Below are 27,549 nucleotides of genomic sequence, written 5' to 3' on the forward strand. Positions count from 1 at the left end.
CCGATTTGAAGTAGGAGCTGAATGAAAAATATTACACACACACACACACACACACACACACATATATAAATATATACGTATATACATACACTGTCTGAAATTTGTATTCAATCTCATTACCTTAAACTCAGGCAAAATTAAATACATTTTTATCCACAAAGCCCATTGCGGGCGTTTCAAATATCTGTCAGTTACTATGCTAATTAATTCCATTAATTCCATATCACACTCTCACTGTACAGTTAAGCATGAATGTATATGCAGACTTCCTAAACCGCGGCTAGCACATCCTTGGCTTTGAACGGCCATTAGAACGCATCTGAGGCTAATTGCTGCTGTTATCTGTGGCTCTGTGTGTGTGGGACTAAATCCCAGTAGTCAAACTGCAGTATCGCCAAACAGAAAGGCAAGCCAGACAGCCACTTGATTAGAAATTCCAAAAGCTCCCTTGGATCTGCCAATCAAATCTGTCTGTTGCCATGGCAACGTGGGATGCGCACGATGCGTAGTCGGCGGCGGGTCCCGGCCAGAGGAAGGGGTTGATTAAAGTGAAAGGTCTGCTCCGACCCCTCTGAAGCTCTGTGCTCTCTGTGTGGCTGCGCTCGCTGCTCCGTTACAAAGCCAGTGAACATGCACACAGACTGATTTGGTTCTGTGCTCTGTTTGGAATATGATTTGTTTTTCATATTGAATTGTTGTTTTTTTTGTCAAATACAGACAAATCATGTAAACACTGCGTGCGCGAGGAAGCATGGCCTCGCATTGTAGTTCAAAATCAAAGAGGTTTCGGGGGGCAAACAAACAAACAGCATTTTAACTATTACTTATCTGCTGAGGAAAATTGGATTTCAGAATCTGTTCCTCTGCAAAGAGTCGTACCCAGTCTCAGATACACAGAAACATATTCAGCTTTGTTCATGAGCACACAGCTATAACAATGCTTGATAAGAGAGGGAAGAGTATCTAAATGTGTGTGTACAGTAAGTATGTGTGTGTGTGTAGCATAAATGACCTTTATCTCAGTGTGTTGAAATAATGATCAAATAGCCATCTGTGTTTTATGCAATTTACCAGAGCTGTACATATGTGACCTTTCTGACCATGAGGTGTTGCTGCAAATTTGCATTCAAAGCCATTACACAATGGGTGAGATAATCACGTCTCACTCATTGACATTACTATAACTTAACCTTTAAAAATGTATTTTTTCACAAAACGACCCAAGCACCACCTGGGCCACCACACACACACACACACACCTTTACTCTCAATTCTCATTTGTTTGGACACTAGAATTAACACTGAATAAAAAATCAAGTCAGAAATGATCAGCAAAAAGTGTCAAAATCCCTCCTAACAATGGAGAGGTTATGATCAGATTCCTATTTGAAAACTCATGTTGATCATTTATCAAGCTCAATGCACAGTCACCTACTCTGTGACTACAGCTCCCTGTGTTTTGCTGTGTAATAGTGACTGTCACAGATGTGGAGTGGTGGATAGATTATATCACAGAACGTTTCTCCACATGCTGTTTTGACAGGACTCAAGGAAAATCTTTAACAAGTTCGCCAAAGGTAACGATTACTGTGCAAATCAGAAATAATAAAGACTTGGTATGAAAATATTGCAGGTATTTAGTTTGAGTCGAGTTAAGATTCTCTTGGGTTTGACCTCTTAAACACTCTGGTGTTATGTGAGAGTGGCGAGAGAGAAATTTCATATTTAAGAATGCACGGCTAACACGCTCAATGTATTAATCAATAAAATCCTTTCTCTAGTGATGTCTTGATTTCAGAAAGGTCAATTGCATGTGTAAATTGTGCTAATGGAGAGACACCAGCTACCTTTAAGAGAGAGCGGCGGATTTGATGAAATCCTATGTCAAGTGGAGACAGTTCAAGTTTATTTGCACTGTCGATATCTTGCACAGTGTCTCGAACAGGGCAAAGAAACTCTAGATATGATGTAATTACACAATAAACATCTCAAATGAGTAATAGATAAGCTATCATGGGATTTGTATTAAGCCCAATGCTGTTGCAGACACAGGCTTCAACACCTCCTGTGTATGTGTAAATAGGATATATATTATTAAAGAGGAACTATGCAAGATTTTTGACCTTCAGTAAGTTTAAATTATTAATTTATTTAACAGCTTCAGAGTAATTGTGATGGTTAAATGACTTGTTACAGGGAGAATGGAGGCTCTCTGCCTCCCATCGAGCATCTTCTTGCCCGAAAACCAACCCTGCAAGATCAGAGCGACCAGACTTGCATAGTTCCCCTTTAATGTCCCTTCACTGCAAAAGGGTTTTAGGACAGAATTGAGTATTTTTGTTGTCAGGACAGTGGGAAGAGGCTCCAGTAATAAACTGTCATCGTAACACATGGAAGGCAAAAGTTTTTCTAGCGGTTTTTACTGCTTCAGTGGAAGGCAGGAAAAACTGGGCTATTGGGAGGTTAAATATGGCACAGCTGGAGAAAGAACTTCAAATCACCTCTGCACACTTGGCCAATTGCTGCATGCTTGTCAGACTTTTGCCAACGTGTCAAACACTGATGGTATGTTGTTATAAAAATGCATTGTTAAGATATTTTCTAAGGCTTGTGCAGTGGCAAAGTGTCGCTTCATTTTGGGAGGATTTGAGAGGATGCTGCAATAACTTCGCATATGTAGGTTTTGTATGTTTAAGATGAGTAAATAGAGAAAGAGAGACCGTAAATACTGCACAGACGATGAACAGAGGAGGGTCGGAGAGGGAGACTGAGACAGAGATGGAGATAAGAGGATAAAAGTCTGTACAAACAGACACTATATGAAGTGTGCAGTAGATAGAAGGTCAGGCATACCGTGTGCTGTGTGTGTGTGTGCATGTAAACATACCGAGACCTTTGGGGGTTATTCCACTGCACTCGAGCGGGTTGATGGCCCAGTAGTAGTACTTTAGAGTGTGCATCAGCTGCAGGACGGTGCCGACACGGCGGATGGTGGTGTAGATGGTGGCGGTGCCGATGAACTCCGATGAAAGGTAAGTGTAGAGGGACAGCTGGACCTGCACACACACACACACACACACACGCATTTATATAGTGCATAAAATAGGCATAAAACACACTTGACACACAAACACAAATTATCAGACGCTTGCTGGAGAGAAACAAATCATCTGCATGTGTTTATGGCGTTCAAACAGAAGGCAGTTTTATTGTGAAAAGACAACCGCATGGGAACGACAGGAAACTTCCCTCCAGCAGAAAAGCGCCAGTGTTTTCTTCCTCGTGTTGTTTTTGATGTCTCTGTGCCTGAAGCCGTCAAGTATTTCAGGAGCTCCGCACGCAGCGCTGACATTTAAGGAGGGCGCTCTCCAGTTGCTCATTTGCTCCTTCCTTGCCTCCGTCTGTTCCCTTCCTCCTTTTCCCTCTGACGGATCCTCTTCCATCGCCCCGTTACACAGTTTACCGGGGCTCTGCGGCGCTCTCGCACAAATCTCTGAGCTCATTACAGTGACCACAACGCCGAGGGCCGGCCGTAACGAGGTAGGCCCCCGTTTAAGCAGATGAAATTAGCCGACCGCACCACACCACGCCGCGGCTCATCCAAGAAGGGAGGATGCACTCAGCTGGTTTAAACGGCTTTCATTACATTGCATTTCACACCTTGAGCTCATGTTTTTTAGTTTCGTTTTTTTTTTTTCTCTTTTTAATCTGTGCCATTTGCAACGGAATCAGCTGCAGAGAAAAAATACCCAGAAATTCATTGATCGCAGCACGGCACAATCATTTTAGGGACACGCTGATGCATCAGTAGCTTGTAACAAAGACGCCTGGTGAAGGAAAAGCATCTCTTTATTTTCCAGCGCTAAACAGGGAGGATGTTGATGATGAGAGTGAGATGATGTGATTTCTTCAAGTGTTTCATTAAGTCCTGAATATGACCAAGGTTATTTCTGCCAACAGTACAATGGAGGTGCTGATAACACCTTGAGACGTGGGAAATAATAACGCTCAGTGGGAGACAGAGTAGTACAAGAGCAGTTAGATTAAAGGATTAAAGATTTTATTGTGTTGCGGCATTATTGTTCTTCTAATGTTCTCATTATGGCCGTCCGTAATTGCTGTGATGTTTAATGACAACTCATTGTCCGACTGAAGGTAAAAACACAATGGGCAACGGTATGGAGCCGTTTCATGGTGACATGTTAACTAAGGTTGGTATGGTTCTTCTTTTTACTTCCTCCGTCCTTACTCTCCTGTTTGCCCGCTTGTTTTATTCCGTCTCAACTCCAGTGCGCCCTGGAGCTCTGTGCTGCTGCGCCCCAGAGCCAATCACAGCTCAAGGTCAGAGGGGAGAGGACAGGGGAGTCTGGGAAGTTTTGAAAATAATGGAGGCAGGAGCTGATTTGCCCCGTGAGAACGCCAGGAACACTCACATCCAGTCCAGAGCGAGAAGGAGGAAAGAGGACCCACACATCTCTGTCCTGTCCTGGGGTCTTTTCAAATGTCACTTTTTCTCTTTGTTTCCTTTGCTTGCGTGCTCTTGTCCTCTTCTCTGCGTGACGAGCGGGCTCCTCCTTCCGTGTACAACAACCTCTTTGTTACATTACTGCAAAAAGCCACTAAGAAGTCGGCGTCTCGTTCCTCTGTGTTTCATTGCCTGTTTGTTTCAATTATTCTCGCACTGAAAACCTCCTGCACAAGCAGACAATACGTCCTTTTTCTATTTCACACCATCTCCCATGCCTGTTCTGAGTCCATCACCCCATTAATTCTCATATTCAGAATATCATCTCCTTTTTTTTTTCTTTTTTTTGCGGCAAGGTCATGAAAACACACACATGGACACACTTTCCCCAGATACACACACACACACACATATATAAACAGACCTTGGCAGGGGTGTGTATCCAGATGGCAGCGTTGAAGAGGACATGGTCACAGAGCTGTTTGAGGAGCGGCGCTCCATGAGGTAAACCATCCAGATACTTGGCGAAGGACAGGAACTGTTCGAGCACCGCCCGGGTGATGTGGACTCGTGACGACTGGACAAAGGACGGGGAATGTGAAATATGATTAAAGCAGATTCATGAAATTGTTAAGAAAACCTTTTTTTTTTTTTTTTTTTTTGTTCCTCACACCGTTACTGTGTCCTTTTATCTCCAGAATATCTTGACAGTAGCTCCAATCAGACTAACTCCACTGACAAAAATAAACCAATCAATCTTCCTTTTTCTCATTATCAGGACAGTGGCGTGTGAGTCCACCTTAAATAACTATCACATCAGCTACGAGCAACAAATACCAGCATTTATCCGTATCATTTTATTCACAATCTGTCGTCAGTCTCACATTCGATAACCTGCTGCAGTATGTTATGTCATGCGTTATCTTGAGCTCCTATGTTAGCAGTTACCAACGGTCTCAAACAATGAATTAACACCAGCAGGAAAAAGACTTGATGACGTCTCTTTATTCCCACATCTTTTTACACATTTGTGGTGTTCTGTTAGTTCTCGCTGCAGCTGGAAAGAGCTTCACTGACAGTATTAACATCTCTATCTATAGTAATACCCAGACACATTATGTATGAATGTATGTAGTTAAAGGGATAGTTCAACATTTTGGCAAATTTGCCATAATTACCAAAATCCCTATAAAATAAAAACCTAGGAGTAGGTTCGTTACCTTTAATTGTCGGTGCAAGCTATTCTTAGATTGGCGGAGCAGAGCTGCGAGCCGCTCAGAGCTACGCTACGGAGACTAATGGGATTTTTTGGTTTCCCTCATCAAACTCATCAAATACACAATCCAACAATTAAAGGTAACGAACCTAATCCTAAAACTACAGGGATTGTGGCAATGGGCAAATTTGCCAACATTCTAATTTTAGTGGAGGTTGCGTTAAAAAAAGAAACATGCCAAGGCTACTTCAGCCTACAACAAATTAGTTTAACATGTTAAGGCCTCGTTGTGGAGGACTTCTACTGACCTTCTCCAGCAGATACCCAATCACCAGGAATCCCTTCCCTCCCAGCATCTGCTCCTGCATGGCCACCGAGCTCTTCAGCAGCTCCACCAGGAACGCCAGCAGAGTAGCACTGCAACACACACAACAAACACACACACATACACAAATATTTCAAGAATGCTAGATGGAAATCACTAATGATTTATACGTATTTTCTATTGGAGCATGTGATAAAACCGTGGTTGCTTTCCTCCCCATCATTTATTTTTAATAAGCAGTTGTATTTTTGTGTCTTGTCGTTGTCTTCCTGATGATATTTGACAAACCCAGTGAACAGCATGAGTAGACGGTATATAACTGTACTGAGGTTCATGTGCTACAGTCACATCAGGACGATCTGGGAGCACAGACTTTCTAAAAGCCTCTCATCGCTCTGGGTGAAACCACATAACTCCTCTCATACTAACACACCCTGCTCTCTTTAATCAGTTATTTCCTGCCTGCGGCATTATAATCTAAGGTTGGTCTTTCAGATGGAAGATAACTCCCTCGCACAGAAGATTCATCTTTTTCGTAACGCTGCTCTTATTTTCACTTCCTATCCCTCTTAAGACTTGATTGTTTCTGGGTCCATTTCTGGGATCAGCCACAGTAGATGAAAAACAATAAATAAAGAGAGTTTCAGCCAATTTAGTGATTCATACTGTCTACATCAGTGCTTCCCAACCCTTTTTTGTCCCTGAACCTATCTGTTTTACCCATGAGTACCCCCTCACTCATACATGTTGTTGATTCTCCAAAAGTGGTCACATAAAACATAATACAACTGATTATAAAATGAAAATCATTTTAATTTCCTTCTTTAATTTGTACAAGGACATTTTTGTATTCCCCTGCACTTTTGTTCTCAACTCAAATTAAACATAAAAATACATAAGAATCTTTCTGCCTTCAAAATAAAAATAAATAACAAATAAAAATCAACCTGCCTTTGTTCTATTAAACTCGTATAATATTCATAACATATAACGTTCAGCTCCCCTGAACCCTCTCCTGAGTCCGGAGCAAGTAACAGTAACCGAACGTCTGAGCCATTTGTCTTCACAGAGTTGAGCCACAGGTTATTGTCTCCCAGGGGGAACTAGCTGTGGCGCCCACGTACCATTTTAGTAATGGGCTTATGAAATGACTGGGAATATTTACTTACCATCTTGGAAATAAATTATCAAGTGTTTCCACATATCCCTTGCAGTGTGCTACCTAGGGTTACGTGTACCCCTGGTTGGGAACCACTGGTCTATATCAGTGCTTTCTGCACAGCTACTGGCTGCTGTTCCTTAGAGCACTCACCAGACTGTGGTGTCCACGCTGCTGTCGTTGAGCTGTTTGTAGTCCAGCTGAGCAAAGAGAGGAAACAGGACCTGGATGCCCCCTATAGAGTGGATGGCACTGTGGATGGAGTGGGTAACAATGGCCTTCACGTCCTGTGGGAGCAGAAATGGGCCGTTAGTTCTAACAGAGACACAGTGGACACTGGATGTGCACATAGACACTCGTCCACTGTCATTAAAAATTCAACATCTCACACACACACAGACTTACAGAAAAAAAACTGCACTGGGCATTAAATACAGTATTGTCACAAGCCTGAGTAGTAGCTGTGGTGTTGAGCTGAATATCAGATATGATGAACCCCAGAATATATAAATGTAAAATGTTGAGAATATATTTGTCATGACTTTACTATGTTATTTGTCCATTTAGCTTCCCTTCACACGTCCTGATTTTCATCTATTTTAAGTTTAATAGATTTGCAAAATTAAAAAGAAAATGTTTAATTATTGAAAAGACTCGATATTCTGCGACTCAAATTTTCCAAAGTACTGTACATGGTTGTCTTGTGCTGTCTTAACTGAACCGAAATGACAAATAAAGATGACTGCTCAGTCTCTTCCATCCATTAACTATACCGCTTCACGCATGGGTTGTAGGGGGGGGGGCGGAGCCAATCCCAGCTGACATTCAAGCGAGGGCGGGGTTCAGGCTCATACCTACGGCCAATTTAGAGTCACTCAACCGAGAGCGCACGTCCTTGTGTGGGAGAACTTGGAGAGAACCCACACAGCCACAGGGAGAACACGCAAACTCCACACAGAAAGGCGTTTAGGCAAGGGAATCGAACCCAAAACCATTTTTGCTGTGAAGCTGCCGATCGCCCCTGCTGCTGATCTCCTCCAACGAACTGAAATACCTTTGTTCTAACGACAATGCATCGTGACTCGCTGTCTGTCTTTGTGATCGTGAATTACAGTAATTGCTGCCTGACTCTCTGTTGCATCACTGTTCAGAGGGGAGAAATTCTTAGAAATCAAGATGAGATACAAAGAAGAGCTGCCATTACCGAGCACATTCCCCACCGACCCTGGACAACCCCCTCAATACATCCTGAAAAGAACGAGTTCAATTAACAGCTGAGAGTCACAGAGAGTCAACTGTGGACATCGTAGCACTGGTGTTTACAGCAGGGTGCAGTCGGTGCATGCTGGTGCATGTTTTCTTTCTTTTATTTTTAAAGGTGTACAGAAAAGAAAATTGAATTTAAGCCCACTCTGGGTCATAAAATTAGTGTAATAACTCATCTATCAGACGATGTAGGACAAACTTTGTGCAAAATTCTATTTTTGAGTAAATCCGGGCTGAAAGTGTGTATTTTTTTTTCGCATTGGATAATGCAGGCGCACGGATTATACGTCAGCCTGTACACGATTCACCAGCCACTGATATTGGATCCGTAATCCGTCATTCAAACGTCTGAGACACGCACACACACACGGAGCTCGGTCTCGCCCCAAGCTTTGAATATCCCGCCCGCTCGATAACGACCAATCAAATTTGTTTTCCTTACTCGGGTAAACTCGTGTTGCAGCTCGTGACAACTCGGCGCGACAAACAGGACAAACGGCCATTTCTGTACACCTTTAAAGGTATTGGCTACAACTTTTTCATCAAAACAATTAATTTTCCAAAAAGAATACATCCACAGAATGTCTAGAGGGGTGTAGAATAAAAGTATTCATTTTACTGAATTATTTTTTTTTTTGTATAGAAATAAATGTTTTTATAAATTTTGACGGGTCCAAAATATATAAATAAATACATCTGGTTACGTTGGCAACGTCAACATGAAATGATCTCTGCGCCAACAGCATTAGTACGTTGATGTCATGTGAGGCGGAGCTCAGGGGCCAGATCTGATAGCTCTGTGGAGAAAATGGCATCGTGCTAATGCTAATGCTAACTAATGGTCAGCTGGTACTGTAATGTTTCCGGCTCAGGCGTGATGCTGCGGGTTTGTCGGGTTCATCTGTGAGCTAGTGTGAAAGGATTCAGATGTGTTTCCAGTCCGCTGTCAACACCGGAGCTGCTGCTCGTTAAATACGGTTAGCGTTAGCTTAGCTTTAGCCTCTAGCCGCTCCCTACAGGCATACCTGGCAACCAGTACAATTGAAGGAATCAGTCTGAATCTCTGCTTCCTTTTACTCACAGACCGCTGAACATTCAGGAGTCTGGAACTGGAACAGCCGCACTGACCTGTAGCATGAGGGCGTGCGGCGAGTGGACGAAGATGGACGGGTTTTCCCTTGGCGACGACTCCAGGCAGAGTTGGGCATCGGTCGCCTTGGCGTTGTAGGTGAAGGAGATGGAGCTGGCCAGCTTGCCATCGTACAACACCTGCTTGTGGTGCTCAGCCAGGTGGATGTCGCTCTCGGACTTGAACTTGAAAGTGCTCTGTGGTGAGAAAGAAAGAAGTTGTCAAAGGTTGTGTGGGAGAGTGTAAACTTTGAATCAGAGGGGACAAATGACATGTCCGGTGGAAAAAAAAACGAAGCATGTCTGTCTCCGTGTGTGTGTGTATGTGTGTGTGCAAACGACCGAAATGGAGTCTGCTTAATTGCAGCATGTGTTGTGTGTAAACAACGCAGCATTAGCTTAATGAACACAGCGCTAACCCGGGCACTAATTCAATTAGCCCAGAATAAGAGATGGCGAGGGGAGAGCGGATGTGTGGGAGAGAGGCACTCTGAGCTCCAAATTTATCTTCTGACTTTGTAGTCCACACACACAAAGGAATACGGACACACACCGACATATTTGTGTTCGTATTCGTATTGCGCTGCAATGTTTCCTTCATACAACAATGACTGCAGAGCCTTGATCTTGTTCAAATCTAAGAGATCTGAAGCGTCCTCATGAAGAATGGTGAGGCAGGTTTTCAAAAGGACAGTGGTTTTGACGACCTGTACAAAAATGATTGCTTTTGTCAATGCAGATGTTGTAGGAGGTAATAACTGCACTCTAAATGTGTGCACGCATCTATGTCTAAATCCATCCTTCTGCTCAGGTCAGTTGATCCATATATCCTGCAGCGCTGCTGACACACTTGAGGCCGTGCAGATGGACGGCCAGCCAGTTTTGGCTCTGCCAGCCTCTGCAACAGCTCCAGGAGAGGAGCCCTCTCCCCTCCGAGCGGCTGGGTCCCCAGGTGCCTTGCTCAGCCTGACTGCGCAGGAAAGCCCCGGGCTGCTTACAGACTCGCAGGCCCGTCTTGTTTCTAAACCTTTCATCTGAGATCTGCAGGAGAAAATGTGCCCTGAGCGGTTTTAACCATGCAGAACTCAATTTCACACTGAGGCAAAGAACGCACTGCACAATGGATACATCTGAAGAAAAACAGCCTCTCTACAGTGTAACCTCCTTATCCCCATCCGACGGCTGAATACAAGTCCAAGCCTTCATTTTTTTCTCCCTTCTTCCCTATATAGAGACTGCTTATCTGCATCTGAAACACACACTATCTCCATGAACGCATTATTGCCAGCCAAACATTATCTGCAAGAGTAATTAATGGTAATTACATGGTAGGACAGCACGTCTAGGTTTTAGAACATATTACTTTAGCGAAATACATGAGGTGATGACCCAGTGTTATCCATTAGAGCTAACCCAGAACACTGCAGCCATGTGCAGGAATAATCAATCATCAACACAAATAAATTACTCTCCGGTGTATTTTAAAGGTGCATGGCCCCTCTGCACAAAAAAAACACGACTGAATAGCCTGAATGTGAAATTAATACACTTATTGGGATGCACATTTTTGCAGTGTAAGCCCATTTATCGTAGGGCACTTATGAAGCCTGTGTAAACCTGTTATATGTAGCTGTGTAAATGCACGTGTACATTTATGTCTGCTTTACTAAACAAAGGAGGCTGGAAGCTGAAGGTGGAAAAGAGCTTTGCTGACTCTTTAAAATATGAAGGGATGTACTGAGCATGCGATTAGAAAGAAAATTGATTTTTTTTTATCCCATGTAAATCTTAACACAGCCACATACGTGTCCTCCTCACCTGGTTTTAACAAACACACAGAGGGATGAAAGCGACAACTCCTTCCTGCCTGGTCCCTGACAGAAGCAGATAGAGCGGTGGCCCGCGGTAACAACAGCACAACCGCATCTACACACTCACACACCCACATCTACTCCATTCAGCTCAGCCTGGGCATCTCTTCACTGAATGAAGACCTCCTCTAAAATTAGTTCCCCAGCATGTGCACCCTTCCCTGGATAACATCTTTAAAATCTACACTATAACACAATATTATAAATTGAGGCCAGTTATGGTCACACAACATTTAAGTTCAATATTAAAAATGCACATAACTGACTTTTTAATTATACCGTTGTGAAACCTGACATGATTTGTGTGTGCAAAAACATGGAATGGAGACATACAATACAGGTGTCCAAATAGATTTATGTGGTTCATTAATTACGTTGTGGCCAGATTGTTGGCAGCGCTCACCGCTCTGCAATGAGGGCATCTGGACTCCTGATGAAGAGTGCAACGAGCAACGCGCGCGGCTCGTGAGTGACAGGCAAAACACAAACGCACGCACACACACAGAAAAAAAGATTTTAAAAAACCACTGAAGCATTCTTTTGACCACAGCGTGCGCGGAAAAACAAGATGTTATGTTCCAACTTCCCTTGTCATTAGGAGATCGTGGAAGTGCTGAACTGTGCAGACATACTGTAGACGTCGACTACGCACAGCGTGCTGGCCATCACGCGCCGAGCGAGAAGACCTTGAACACCCTCACTGTGCTGAAGGCTTGTTTATCGGAGCGAGCGCCGAGTCTGTCCGCTTCTGCTGCTCATTATTGAACAGAAACACTTAGAGTGGCTGAGACCGAGAGGCTTCATGCAGCTACGTGCACACATACATACATGTACCGTACAGTGCGGTTTCCTTCAACACCAGTGAGGTAATACCTCCACAGCTTGTCACAACATGGTCTGCGTTAAGTCACCGGCCTACGTTGGCATTAAGAGAGGAAGCTGTGTGACGTGAGTTCCACTGGTGCCTCCTTGAGTCGACCAAAAAAAGACTTGCGCACTTCTTCATTACAATACCAGCACTGCGGCCTGTGGCTTTGAAGCAAGTGAGCCATTTAATGGTCTCTTCTGGGCATCAGAGAAGCCCATTTTGTGCCATGCAGAGAGGCAATCATCCGACTGATCAGCCTCGGGAAACCGTGGGCTGTGACGGAGAGCGGCTTCGACACTTGTGGCGGGCAAACAGCGAAATCCTACTGTAGGCGTGTGCTCATTAGGAGGAACATGTGACAACTCTAGTCTATCATGTATCTGTATGTTGTATCATGTCAGACATGAAAGGGATAGAGGGAGAGAGATAAGAGAGGGCAAGTGTGAAAGAAAGAGACAGGTGTGAATTAATGTATGAGTCAGTGCTCCTTTTACCTCGTGGCAAACGATGTGTATGTTGTCAGTATGTTTCTCCATCTGTGTCACCTTAAAAGGTCGTGTTTGTTTTCTCTTCGTTATTTGAAAATTAGCAAAGTGCAAAAACTTCTATGTATCTCAGAACAGGTTGCCTCAAGCACTTCCAGATGGTATAAAGTTGCGATCATTTCATATCTGGATCTGTGTCTGCTCTGCACATCTGACAACTTCATCATTGTCTTGGTAATTAAAAGTACATTTTTGATTCGGTCTATAACCTTTCTAAGGAATCGTTCAAATACCAGCAGCTGTTCGCACACATCAGCAACCTCAGACATCAGAGCGATCCCATGGCACTGAGGACTTCGACAGTTTTGGACACCTTGGTAAACAAGCTGTAAGTGGCCTGAGGCGTGCGAGTCAGCCAAAACAAGAAGAAGACAGCTGGCAAGGTGTTGTGGCATCTCGGCTGTCACTGCAAGCCAGGCCAAAAGGCAGAGGTGGTGATTGCTAAAAGTTATCAGTGCTCAACACCCAACATTGAGAAGTCTCATTTTAATAATTTTTATTACCACAGGGATGTAAAGCTGTGTGTCTAGACTTAAGGTTTACAGGCAGAAATCCACCTCTGGATACTTCCAAAAGCGCAAATTTATTCCAAACACCAAGATGTGATTTCCCAAGAGGTATTAAGAGATAGTGTAGCTATTTACTTTTTGTTGGGTCCCTTGATCATCTGAAACTGCTTCATCTATTTGAACTTTTCATGATGATTTGGTTCATTTGGAGGGGTGTATGTAAACTTATTGGCTACAGTTTAGAATCTATAGTTGGATAATGTGGGATGACGAGTGCAAAAATCAATCTGACTCACTTTGAAATTACATATGAATTCACCAAAAGTTCCTGTTTTCCAACTAGCACTTAAACGCAGCATGTGTGCAGCTGGAGACTGTGAAAAGAGTAGCTTTCATCTAACGGGATAAAGTATTGGATGTAAATTTTAAATGGAAAGCTAACAGAAAATAAACTACTATATTACTAGCTACTGTTGACAAATTAATTAAAATCAATTCAAATGAATTTATATTGCCTGAGAGTTGAGACCATCAGTCACTCTTGATTGGCCTCAACTACTTCAACCAGAAGACTTGAAAAGGCAAAGATGGTTGTAACACTGGTGATACAATCCTCAGGTTGCCTGGATATTCTCTCTGAGGCAAATGGTGCATGGCATTGATGTGCTGCAAAGCGTACAGGCGATATACAGTACTGATGGGATAGTTGATGGGTGCTAACTCACCTTGTATCCTGGGCCAAGCTGGTGAATGGCAAAGATCTGGGCTGGGTTAAGAGCTTCACTGAATACGTAAATGGCCCCCAGCTGACCACAAAACACCCTGTTAGCATCCGCCGTCTCTGATGAACCCAGGAAACACTTGTCATAGCTCTGTAAAAAAAAAAAAAAAAAAAAGAATTAACAAAAAAACAATGGAAGAAAATCAGTCATTACATCAGCTAGCTACTACCAGACCACATTAAAGGAGCTATACTGCTATAAAGTCAATTAGAGCTTTTAACTCACCAGTATTGTCAAAAGATACAGTTGTCATAATAACAATACAAGAGGTTACAATATGTTCACAGGGCAGTGCTACTTTAACAGACAGGATACTTAAGTGACTCTGCGTCAGAAAGTGACAAAACAAGCTAACCAGGCTGGCGCTAGGTAGTTAGCATGCTAACTCCTGTAAAGGGAAAGAAGTGATAAAAATAAAAGAGAAATATATATTTTTTTGCATTCTACTGGATACAGCTCTTTGCAAGTAAAGGTAGCATTGTAGTCAAGACCACCTAACCCGAGACTGACTCAAGACCAAACCAATGTGAGCCCATTTTCAAGGTCCCAGCTCTGATAATAATCATGTGGCTTGACATTTACATTATTCCTCAACTGAAAAGAAAATAGATAATTAAAAAAATCTATACCATATCTAATTGGTCTCGAGTACTACAACACTACTCTACTGTAAGTAAATGACAGAAAAATTACTTCAGGACTGATGAGTAAACAACTGTTAACGCTAAAATGATGTAGCGATAGCAGAGCTTACCCATAGCTCCAGCACTTTTGAGAGCAAAAGTTTGTTTAAAGTTTGTTAATCTTCAGATTTTAGCAGTCAATTATTCATTTTCCGCCTTGGCTCACAACTTCATGGCGCTCTGTAGTGATGAACACAGTCGACGGCTCTTTAACTTTTAATAGCTGCTCGTTTCTAATCGCTCTGTTACAACTTTGCCGTCACCTACAATTACAGTCTTTCTGCCCATGCGCCTTTCATCTCCTCTGTCCCTCTGATACCCTTTATCACAATGAAATCTTTACTCCTCTGCTGCTTCCTAGTGATGAAAAAAGTTTTATCTTCAGAATTCAGGACAAAACAAAGCCTGATAGCGTCAGCACATTTCCACACCTGTGCTTTCCTCTCGTGCTCTGTACTGTAGCTATGTGCGCTCTTACATGTCTGAACCTGTGTGAACTGGAAGACTTTTTTTTACCCCTGACAGATTTCTTAGCGAGAGTAGCACCAGCTCTCAATAATTGCAACAGTGTCAAGGGCCAGACAGGAGGGAGGTGGTACGCAGGCTGTGCTGCCACCGAGAGGTCAGGCTACCTGTCCCCTGCTAACTGGGAAAAGTGTGAAGTTGAAGTTTGGGTGAATTGTGCTGGAACATGGCTCAAGGACAAATCTGCCCCAGCTGACATATGCAGAGGACAAACCACAGATGTTTGCCAGCATTACCATAGGAGGGAAGTGTGAAGTAGAGCCAGACTAATACTGGATTTCTGAGGCTGGTACAGAAGCTCTTATATAGAGGCAGGAGAACAAGAATATCAAACATCAAGAGTTAAGCTTTTTTTTTTTTTTTACCCAAAGGTTTTTTTTTTATATAACTTTGTGTCTTTTTTTCTGAAATCTTTAATGTAATTGTTGTACACATAGTAATAAACCAATCTCAGTGTCCTTACATCGTTGGTGTTGACGTGCCAGGCCATATCGCCGTAGGAGACCAGCTGACCATTGACATAGCAACGGATCTCAGAGTTCCTCCAGCGATTGTAGATGTGGACGATGCTGATCATGTACCACTGCAAAATACAAAAATAAGATGAAACATCAAAACAAAATTTAAAAAAAAATTCACACGCAAATTAATGACAGGGAAAGCTTTGTTTCCCTTTGGCCTCAGTTTATTTGAACATTACATGTGGGAGTTTCACTTCAAAACTGTTGTGTTTGATATTGATTTAGGCTTGTCTGATGTCTTCTGATGCAAACAGTGCAGCAATTGAACTCAGTTTACTTTCCTTTTTTAATTGATTCCTTCTTTCTTTATATTGTGTATCAAATGTATTTTCTTGCATTCTGTGAAGTCTTTGCCTTTGTGTTTGAAAGGTGCAGCACTGCCTTGTCTTGGCAATCCTATCTATACTGCTTGACGTCTTTGCACATTGGCGCAGTTGGTGGTCGAATTCACCGTATTGACGAGGCCACTGTGAGTGAAACCTGTGGTGAGCAAAATGTGTTGTTTGAAACTTTGTCTTTAAATAAACACAAACTATAGAGGGATACGGTCGTGAGTCTCCTGCAGCGCAGTGAGTCAGTTCAGATTTACATGTCTGTGTCAAGATATGTTGGATACGATTTCATTTCATACATCACTGTAATACTGAAAGTCCTCCCTCGGGCATTTTATCTCCGTGTGAGGTTGAGCTAACACGGATGTTTACAGCACATTAAACAATCCTCACCTTCATAATCTTGTGCATGTGTGAGTATGTGCGCATCTGACTGTCTATTTAGAAAGCATCTTCCCTAGTCACAACAAACACATATTCCCTGGAGGGGGAAGCTGAGCTGCTGGTGGAGGCTGTGGAGGAAAGGATGCAAGAGCTAAGGATTTTGCAGGTGCACACATGCTGTAACTGCGAAGTGGACAATACGGTACCACGCTCGTGTGCCAGCGCTAACACAAACACACACGCACATTAACACATGCACACCGTGGACAAAATGCTGTCAGACATGGCCACTTTTCTAAAAAAAATGATCAAATGGAAGCACCGGGAACTTTGTTAGGCAGCGCAGAGATTCTACTGGGTCAGCAAATACTGCAGAAGGCCATCTCATCAAGTGAATGCGTGCGTGCGCTTATGTGTGCATGCGAGGGTGTGTGTTTGTGTGTGCACTAGGACAGTGGCAAAATGCTGACAGCGCTGTGGAGGGGCAGTGTTTAGGTCTTAATTGACAGATCTTATCTAAACTCATTAACAAGTGAGTGCAGGGGAGCGACAGGAGAGGAGAGCAGCCGCACAGCCCCCGGTGCTGTCTCATCTAACAAGTGGCGCCGGATAGACACACTGAAAATGATTCGGTTCAACTATTCGGTCGTGCACGTGTGTGTGTGTGTGTGTGTGTGTGTGTGTGTTTTCTTACCTTTCGGGGTTGGAAGTCGTATTTCACACAGTGCTGAAAGCCTTTTCCTTTGGATTTCAACGACGTCACGATGAGACAGTTTCCCACAAAGTGAGCGGAGTAACCTATTCCTTTGCTGGTGCGAAAGCTGCAGGAGGAGCAGAGACAATTCAATTCAATTGATGTCACGTCAACCTCTGTGTTAGAAAATAGCTCTATTAATTAAATGTCATAACTCTGAATTAAAAGTAATGATGATAATACTGCAATATTCTAGTTTCTGCGCACCTCAATGATTTTCAGTGTCTAAGTAACATCAAACAAAATCAAATAAATGTGAGCCTGAGTATTTTGTCAGGTTTAACTTATCGGATCAACTTCACTGTAAAGAATGTGAAGATTTTTTTTCCCCTGTAGACTACAACCAAGACTGTAAAGGGTCAGCTGCATCAAAGAAAGTCAGACCGTTTTTCACAGATAAAATTAGATCTTGTGAAATCCTGCCTATGAAATACTAGCAGGGAATCTTTCACACCCACATATCACAGCATTTAAGCCTATAGCAGTCACAAAGAGCAGGATTTTAACGTGCTTTCTTCACAGCAGCACCAGGGGTCCCAGATCATGGGTTTGTGAGAAACACTACTAATCCCCTTCCCTCCGAATATTTTTTTTTCTCCTCCATAACATTTCCCTTCCCTCCATGTAAAACCCAGTCTCACAGCTAAAGCTACTTCGTGAAACAACGAGACGCACTTCACTTCTAGAAACAGGCCCAGAAGGATCACACACGTAGCGGAAGCAGAAAGCAGATATGAAGCCCCCTCTCAAGTGAATCCCTGATACACAATAGGAGTGTGTACGCTGCGTTATCACGGCCTTAATGCAGCTGCGGAGGCCGGTATCAGACAGGCGGCTGGAGTAGCAGCTGCATCTGGGGGAGGATGATAAGACCGGGGCCAGAGGAGAGGAGGGGACGCCCTCCCTCCTCTCTTAGCTCCTCGCTTGCCATGACAACCTGACAAATGGTTACTAAGGAAACAGGATTACATCCTCACACTTTTCACGATTAGAGCCTGTCTCCGCGATGGTATCCAGAGAATATATGGATGTATGACATCCTTCCTGTAGATGACTAGCTTCTTGATTCTTATTTCTGTCAGTAATGAATCAGTCGGACTCGGCGGCGAGGGGGGAGAGAGGTGAAGGGAGGACGGCGCCGGCGAGCGTCACAGAGTGAAGAGGTGGAGGGAAGGAGACACGCAGCGGAGTGAGGGAGTTCAATTAAATAAAAGGTCAAAGCTAATGAAGCTTCTTAGCGGCTAACGGTCTGCACTTACAGTGCTAACGCTGAGGCCAGCCGAGGTCCAGAGCTGTACAATGAGCGGCGGCAGAAGCATACTCATAATGGAGTACCTTGACATTTAAAGTTATGTTCTAATTCATTATCTGTTTATCTACTGACTTTCTGTCTGTGTCATTCACTCCGATAAGTTCAATGTTTATCATGAGGAGAGCTTCAGCAAATAAAGAAAGAAGTAATGCTGTGTTTATTCTTCAAGAGGAACATTTAGAGAGGTTATTAGTTTAGGACTCTCTGTGTTTGGGTTCACCACAAACTGATATATACTGTAGCATGGAGAAGCTTTGAATTTTATACCAATAAGTTGTTTTTGTAGAACAACAATCACATCAGGTGAAACTTTGGTTACCTGCACAGAAGTTCCTAATCACCTGCTTTGTGCAATACTGAGAGCGAATGAGACACACTATAATAAGGCCTGAGCTAAGTCTGTCGAGTGCTTTTTAACACTGTGTGTTAGGGTTAGTGAAGCACTCTCTCCTTCCACCTATGTTCACTTCAGTTCATTCCTCCGTACTTTCACCACCTGGCTACTGTCAGTGACCGGCACCTCTTCTTTTCACTATTTCTGTTCTGCCCGTCTGACTGATAAAAAAAACACTGAATGGAGTGAGAAGCCTGGTAACATCATCCTCTGTAATTCTGAAGGGCTGAAAAAAAAACCTGATATTTATTTTTGATTCATTTTCTCCTATTAAAAGTCCTCTGTAATGGCGCTCGCTACAATATCAAGTCAACAAAATGGGTAAAAGGAATAAAAGATTTATGGCCATTAGATATACTCCAGTGCATCGGTGTTTAAGAGTTAAAAATAAGTACAGCGACTGGCTTTCAAACCTATATTCTTATTCTTTTTTTTTCTGAAAGGTAGTTTAGTAATCCAGAAGATTGGCGTGTTACTTACCAATAGAGGTACGGTTTGTCTTTGTCCACGTTGATGTTGTTGAGTGGATCCTGTCTGAACCAGGTGTTGATAGTGAATCCATTCTGGTAAGGCCATTTGGCAATTGGCGGCAACGCTATAGCCTGGAGGAGAACACACACTTCAGAGCAGCTGTTGCAAATGTGCGTAGCTATCAACATGTCACTCAGTTTGTTATTACTTCTTTTCTTTTTCTTTTTTTACCATTCTACTCCTAGCACTGATGCTAATTAAGATGTGCTGACTGTAAACAGGAAAGTCATGAAGGAGTCTTTTGCAATGTGGGCGCACAAAGAATAAATTAGACTCATTTTTGCTAATGAGGCTCCGGTGTGTGTTTTGTGTGTTTATCTTTTGGTCGGACTCACCGCTGCACTGCGTCCTGGAAAGTTGAAGAAGGTATCAGGACCGTGTCTCTGAGGCATCTGGTTCAACACAGACAAGAGCTTGATCGCGTGTCTCGGCTGGAGGAGAAGGGAGAAGGGAGAAGGGAGAAGGGAGAAGGAGAGGAGAGGAGAGGAGAGGAGAGGAGAGGAGAGGAGAGGAGAGGAGAGGAGAGGAGAGGAGAGGAGAGGAGGCAAAAAGAGAGTGATTGCCATTATCATGTGACAAATGCTGCATCTATCAGAGACACAGGGGTGAGAATCTGTAAAAAAAAAAAAAAAAAAAACATGGTGTGACATCACTTCTCCACCACAACCCCACCGGATCAATAACTCCTCAATCACCTCCGCCATCCCCCGACAACACCTCATCAATACCATGGCAACCCTTAATCGATCTGTCCCTTGAGAGGGCTGCTAGGGGGGGGAGGGGAAATTGGAAAAGACAGGGAGGTAGGGGCGAGCTGGACGGGGTGATGCTCGTTATTGGACGGAGGAGATATGGAGGGAGAGGTGGGAGGGGGAGGGGGAGGCATGATGATCTTGTTGTGGAACACTGATCAGTGACCACGGGTTGTTGATGGCGGTTTCCCGGAGCCTGGAGTGGAAGGAGGGAGATTGACGAGGAGGAGCGCGGGTGTATTGACTCGGGTAGTGGACACAAGGCGGCACTCATTCAACTCTGCAGTGAGCAGAGAGAGGACGGCAGAGGAGAAGGTTCAGTCTCATAAAACCAATCCTAAATGTCACAGCTCTCTTGGAAAACACCCACAATCAATCCACCGGTGATCAGAAAACTACGGGGAGCGGTTAAGATGACGACAGAGAGCAGCACAGTAAGTGGAGCGCACTCCACTCTCAGCTCCTGAATTAACCTCATTAACAGGTACTTCAAGAAAACTTGGCATTGTGGCTCTAGAAGTGGGCATGACTCAGCAGCTGCACGGCCTCGGCCTGCCTTCCTGTTTTTCAGACACAAATATCATTAATAGGAATAATAAACTAGATAATTCACCAATTTTCTACTCACCGTCATGCCAAGGAAGGGTTTGGAGAACTTTCAGAGTCATCAAAACGCTTTTGGAGTTCCAGTGGGGGTCCGGCTGGCAGCAGGTTTACATATTGGATAGAGCTCACTTTTGAATCATCCAAAACACACACTATGAAACATCTAGATACCTCCATACTGCTCGTCTGTACTGACCCAAGTGTCCTGAAGCCGCCACATGGAAAAGTTGTTTGGAAAAAAATAATTTGATCTCTGTTTTTAGCTTTGTTGTACTGTAGCAGTAGCTCCCAGTGGCTACGTGAGATGCGCGAGATTTGCTGCGAGATGTTCTTCTGTGTCCAATTGTTTACAACGACGAATGAACATCTCACAACAAATCTCATGCATGCGCACAAACATCAACAGAGCCACTGGGAGCTACTACTACAACAAGAATAAAAACAGAGATCTAATTGATTTTTTCCCAAACAACTTTTCCGTGGGGCGGCTTCAGGACACTTGGGTCAGTAGGATGAGCAGTATGGAGGTATGTGGATGTTTGATTGTGTGAGTTTTGGACGATTCAAAAGTGAACTCCAAAGCGTTTGACAACTCTGAAAGTTCTCCAAACCCTTCCTTGGCATGACGGTGAGAAGAAAATTGGTGAAGTATCCCTTTAATACATTTAGTTCCACAACAACCATATTTCAGTCAGCACAGTTGGGCTGCTTCTGCACAGTGTTGGGGGAAGACACCTTGAGAGAATATACATCTCTGCAAGATGAGATCAAGCTCAAATATGCACAAAATCATAACAACGTGGTTCCATGTCTGTTAATTGCTCCTGCCTCCTTTCATGGAGGTGGTTGGTAAAAGATGATGGTGGTTAGATGCATATTATAGTGTTGGTGTTTAGCACAACGCTGCTGGAAAAAGGTCACCAGGAGAAAAACAAATCTGAATTAACGAGCTATTTCATGAGTGTCTCACCTTCATGGACGATTAGGCTGTTACTTAGTACTCTAACAGAGGTAACACAGTCAACACTGCTGCATTAATAGGCAATTACAAGAAAAAAAAAAGTTCAACATGAGCTCAATTGCCCTCGTCTTGGCAAACTCTCAAATCAAACCATACATAGATACACACACCTCTGTGGTAGCAGGTGCCATCTAGTCTGTGGGCGCAGCATGAGTGGCAGCGATGCCAGCAGGATCAATAAAAAGTCAAACACGGCCGTGACCATCTCTGGTCAGAACCTGGAGATGTTTGAGCCAGTGAGAGGCAGGAGGTGACTGAACCACTCGCTCTTCATCAAGGACTGTCCATCCCATCTCTGTCTCCAGGACACACTGCAGAGGCAGCGCGGCTTCTTCAGCCTCACTGTCACTAAGAGAGGTTCAGCAAATCATTCCTACTGTTCAACCTATGTCTGAGCAACAGCTAACCTCTGTGACAGTGTGCTTGTACATCACGCTCTTACTGTGTTTTATACTGTCATTCTGCTGTTCTTAATGCACTATAATCTTTCTCCCAAGTGCACACCATCCAGCTTTATATATATACGTATATACTGTATATATATATATATATTTCCAATCCAACTATGATCAAAAGCTCTGGTTAACAACATCAAAAGAAAGCAAAGACATCAAAATCTGAGGTTTTCTAATGAATCTGTCACTCTGCTGTCATCAGAGCCACTTGGGGGGATTTGGATTGAAGCTCCCTCTGCCATTGTAGAGAATGGACTTTGATTGCACCACGATTCTTCAGCGAGATGTCAATATCCAGTCACTGATTCCAGACATTCCCACACTCTCATGAAATAAAAGAAGAATCTACAATATAAAACTGTTAAAATGATACCGTTACCGCTCCATTGCCATCAGTGTATAGTACAGCTCTGGAGAAAATTAAGAGACCACTTTTTTTTTTTACTTCTTTTTTTCTTTGCTATTTATAGGTAGCCTATGTGTTTGAGTAAAATGAACACTTATGTTTCATTCTATTATTCACAAATTCAAACTAGTCAAAATAACAAAAAAAAAGGTGCACTGTTTTCAGACCTTGAATAATGCAAAGAAAACAAGTTTAATCATTTTTAAACAAAACACACATTTTCTGACTCGGGAAGAGTTCAGAAATCAACATTGGTAGGATAACCCCAAATTTTAATCACAGTGGTTTTTATACTCTTTGGTTCAGGTGATCACCTAATCAGTGCCTCGTTAAGATGAATATAACAGTGGTGGTTTCTTAATTTTTTCCAGAGCTGTACAGTATGTTTGTACCTACTGTACTTGGATCTTTTTTTAAGCAAAAAATCCCCTACACCAACACCTACTGTACCGATCCACAATCTTAAAACTCTAATCACCTTACACAGCTAGTTTTATACTGTCCAACAACTCACCCAGATGCCGTTGTCCCCCCTCAGCATACTGAAGAGCAGCTTCAGCTCCTTGACTGTGATGCTGTAACTGGCCATGACGCCTAGCATGTCCACCAGAAGGTCTGATAAAACACAGATAAAGGCAGTAAGTCAGTGTAAGACAGCAAGAAACAGAAACAAGACATCCTTTGTGAGTGTGTGTGTGTGTGTGTGTGTGTGTGTGTATGTGAGTCAGCATTTGGAACTCCTTCTCCTGACACACCGTGAGTGTTGAGCAATCTATTAGTGCTGTCAAAAATCTCCTCCACTCTATAGAAAATGCACACAACCTTGAATCTCAGGCAGAGCTGCTGAGCACAGCAGTCCTTAATACTGTGAATGTGTAAACTACGATGTAATATCTTGTGTTAAATCATACCCATATTGATAAATCAGATAATGTGGGGCCATAAACACAAACAATATTCTAGCTAAACAAATAGCTAAGACAAATAGCCACATAATATTTTAGTTATTATACATAACCTAACAAACATAACATATAAGTCCTCTTGATATATTTTTTCCCTTGATAGTACTGGGTGGCAACAGCAACACTTACAACAGTTATTTTGATACCTCATGTACATGTAGGCTACACTACCACCACCACTTAGCTTACTTTAGCTTAGCTTAGCTTGTCTTATCTTACAGTAGCATGACTGTAAACAGAAAGAAATAGCTAACTCTGGCTTTGTCCAAAGGTTTAACAAAAGACATCAATCTAAAAATCCAATATGTCTTCCTCTTGGTTGATTCAGTGACTGTTTCCTCTCCCTCTAGTCTTCATGCTAAACTAAGCTAAGCTAACCACCGTCGCTAAACTAGGGGAGCATACGTCAGTCCGACTGCCCACAAGTCCGACGGCTCATTTCTCCGACTAGCCATTCTACAGTGTTGAGGTTAGGTTTAGGGTAAGGTTAAGGGTTAGGGCTACTTAAGTAGGAGAAGTGGGAGGTCGGACTGATGACGCAAAAATAAAGAAATGTATGGTCGGAGTCGGAGAAATGGGTGGTCGGAGAAATGGGTAGTCGGACAGACGTCATGCGCCCGCTAAACTAAGCTAAGCTAACCACCGTCTTGCACCAGCTTCAAGAGAATGAATTAGTGTATTTCTAAATGTCAGGCTATTCCTATAATATGTTCACACTTTAACAGGCAAAAGGAGCTCTGTAACAACCTGTCAACAACCTCACTGAGACTCTAAATGTGTTCTTGTTTAATGACCACATGTCATGAAATTGACAAAAACAAGGCTTCAGAAAGCTATCCCTTTGAATACTTCAGCAGATAATTAAAGTCGACATTGTGTTAACATACATTAGTTTAGTCAATATGACCTTCCTGCCTCACGGACATTCACATCACACAGCGACAACAGAGCAGTGTGGATGTTACAGTGGTGCAATGTGTTTACAAAGCTCCTCCTTCACTATTAGACCTGCTAGATGTGAACAGAGGTTAGTTCACCGAGGTGGTTGGTGTACGAGGAAAATGCAATATACAATGTCCTAGATTTAAAAGCCCTAAGCTCTGTTTTTGGTACAATCAATCCATGTAGGTCATTTTAAATAGTTTTAGAAACGTCTAAGAATCACTGCTGAGAAATGGAGTCTAAAGGAATTGGCATTAAATTGATTTAAGCAGTGTATACTCTGCTGTGGTGAGCAGTAATAAGTCAAAGAAGTTATAAAAGGCATTACCCTGCGGCAGTAGGTAGGACAAAGGACACTTTGCAGAACTTACGGAAGCTATTACTTTTTATAGTTTTTGGTAAAGTGCTACACCAAATTTGTTTTTTCACACTGTCTGAATAAATACGAAATACTAAAGTGAACAAAAAAAGCTTATTTTGCATCAAAGTCTGGCTCCACACTGCAACCAAAATAGTTGCATAAGCAATTTTCTTTTTTTTTAAGTGCGCATGTTTATTGCAGACGGCTCTAAACTCGTTACCAAGTCGATACAATTTAAGCTTAAACTCCTGCAAGTTAAGCACCACACCTGCTCAGACTCAGCAGACTCAGACTCCTTTTTCAGGAGGAGAATCTTCCTGAATCTTCAAATCAAATTCAGGTCTGTCTATAACAGAGCCAGGGGTTAAATTGAGTTGAGTTCTGTCTCCTTCAATATCATAACCTTACATAATGCTCATATATATTTTGTATCTCTGGGTTCTTAACCGAGCAGCAAACACAGTCTCTAACAATGTGAATAGCACAACTGTACACTCAGTAAAATTATTTTTGTTCCATTGTAGGTTTTAGGGCTCTGCATAATAACAGGCTGACAGAGCATGGATAGACAAGACAGAGAAAACAGTGAGTTATTCAGACCCTCGGGGCAAAGGAAGAAAGATCAGGAAATTTGTTATTGTTTCTTATGTTGTGTTATTTTGGGGGTTTTCTTTTATTCCCCACTACGATAACTGCAGTGCTGTATGTCACTTTGCACCTTTCTCATGATGCAATAAGAGGTTTTTAGGTTAGTACGCTCTTACACACTCATGAATTGTATTTTCGCTCATAAGTAAAATGTAGAGATTTTTGTTAACCATAATTAACCTCCCTCATGATTAAAAAAAAGTGTAACCTACTGAGAAGGGTGGTAGCACCAATGGAAATGTTAGCCTGGAGCGCTGCCATACAGCTTTTGTCTCTCTTTCCTTTTCTGTGCTCGTACAATTGTTTTCCCACCTACACGCAACCCACTCCTGATTTCAAGAGTTTAGGCTCTTTTGTGTGATTTGTGTGAAAAGGCTCTTGTGAGAAAATCACTACCTGTCTGAAATCATTACTAATGCTAAGCGGGCTGAGGATAAGCAGGTAAAAGCGAAATTAAAAAAACAAGCCTTTACACTACCGGCCTTTGTATTTATTCAACATCATCAACTGGTGCTTGAAGACAGTGTGAGTGTTAAAATTAGTCTTAAAACCGCACAAAGAGTTCAAAAGGAAATAAAAGCATATCTCATTGTGTTTGCTTGTTTTTCTCTTATCAATCAACCTGTTCTCAAACAGACTAACAAAAGAACTGGCTGAAGCTGAGTGTCGGGTTTTTTTTTCATTTAATTTCTTTTTTTTTTTTTTAATCTTATTCAATCGAACAATTTTATTGTGTTTGACTATTATAAATGTGGTTGTGCACACAGTAAGTTATCCATATCACAATATAATGGCTAGCTGCCTTTCTTTCAAGGTTGGATGCAAGGTCCAGGTGGGCGGGGCTTGAGACGTAGCTGAGAGCAGTGACTGGTTCATTTCAAGGCTTCTGAATACACACTGTTTGCTGCTTTGTAATCAAAACACACATGGAAAACCAATGTATACATAATGGGATGTTTAAAGTAGAATTTGAGTCAGTATTGAATTGAAATACCTTGTATCAATTTACCTGATAAAGAATGTATCTTAATCCTAGAAAAATACTACTGTCATTCCTGTCACATGTAAATCACTAGGTGCCCATGTGTGCTGCTGCTGCTCCTCCGTCTGTCACTCACCTGCGATCATGTCGTCCACAGTGCTCATCTTGAGCAGCACCTGCTGGATGAGGCCGACCTCTGTGCTGGTCTGCAGGTTGCGCACGCTCTTGCGCAGGATGGCTGTGAACATGCTCCAGATCTCAGCCTGGCACGTCACCTCGCAGTGAGACAACAACTCCACCATGCAGCCGATGCTCTCCGCCTCCTGGATGATGAAGTTCATCTCCAGGTCAAACTCGCCGCCCACCAGCTAGAGGAGAAGGAGGAGGAGGAGGAGGAGGAGGAGGAGGAGGAGGAGGAGGAGGAGGAGGAGGAGGAAGGACATGGTTTGGGAGGCAGAAAAGGGCAGGGTACCAATGTAAAGGAAGGTAGATAGCAGGAACATTAGGTTGGGGGAGGAAAAAAGGGGGGATGGAACAAGATGGAAGGAGAAAGAAAGAGAGAGAGAACAAAAAGAGAGAATGATTTAGTGAAGCATTTAACCTTTTGTCTGTAGGAGAGGTAAGCCTGGCTTCTGATGGATGCTGATTGTGGTCAGGAAAGCATTTCTTTTGCCGGGGGCCACACATACTGCAACAAATAAACATCCTTCATTTCTGAACACACACACTCTCACACATACACACACACGCATGCACAAGCCCATCTCATCTCCTATTGCTCTCTCTCTAATGTGAGGAGCAGAGCATTCTCCTCTGTGAACTACAATCACTCTGAAAATGC

The 27,549-nt window shown here is 42.8% G+C and overlaps 1 protein-coding gene across 3 annotated transcripts in view; it reads right to left on the reverse strand.

The window, feature by feature from the left end:
* The window catches only part of nbeaa (neurobeachin a), a gene marked incomplete at both ends in the record, with an annotated part of 101,510 nt that overhangs the window by 42,096 nt on the left and 31,865 nt on the right, over positions 1-27,549 (reverse strand). For all 3 annotated transcript variants that reach the window (XM_083987227.1, XM_083987226.1, XM_083987225.1), the window contains 12 exons: positions 2,888-3,056; positions 4,890-5,042; positions 5,990-6,098; positions 7,319-7,452; positions 9,560-9,757; positions 14,078-14,224; positions 15,806-15,925; positions 17,274-17,400; positions 19,520-19,641; positions 19,906-20,001; positions 23,325-23,425; positions 26,845-27,076. In XM_083987227.1, coding sequence (XP_083843353.1) covers positions 2,888-3,056; positions 4,890-5,042; positions 5,990-6,098; positions 7,319-7,452; positions 9,560-9,757; positions 14,078-14,224; positions 15,806-15,925; positions 17,274-17,400; positions 19,520-19,641; positions 19,906-20,001; positions 23,325-23,425; positions 26,845-27,076 — 1,708 coding nt within the window. The remainder of the gene's footprint in view (positions 1-2,887; positions 3,057-4,889; positions 5,043-5,989; positions 6,099-7,318; positions 7,453-9,559; positions 9,758-14,077; positions 14,225-15,805; positions 15,926-17,273; positions 17,401-19,519; positions 19,642-19,905; positions 20,002-23,324; positions 23,426-26,844; positions 27,077-27,549) is intronic.

The sequence above is a fragment of the Trachurus trachurus genome, assembly GCF_905171665.1.
Source record: "Trachurus trachurus genome assembly, chromosome: 14".
NCBI lineage: Eukaryota > Metazoa > Chordata > Actinopteri > Carangiformes > Carangidae > Trachurus > Trachurus trachurus.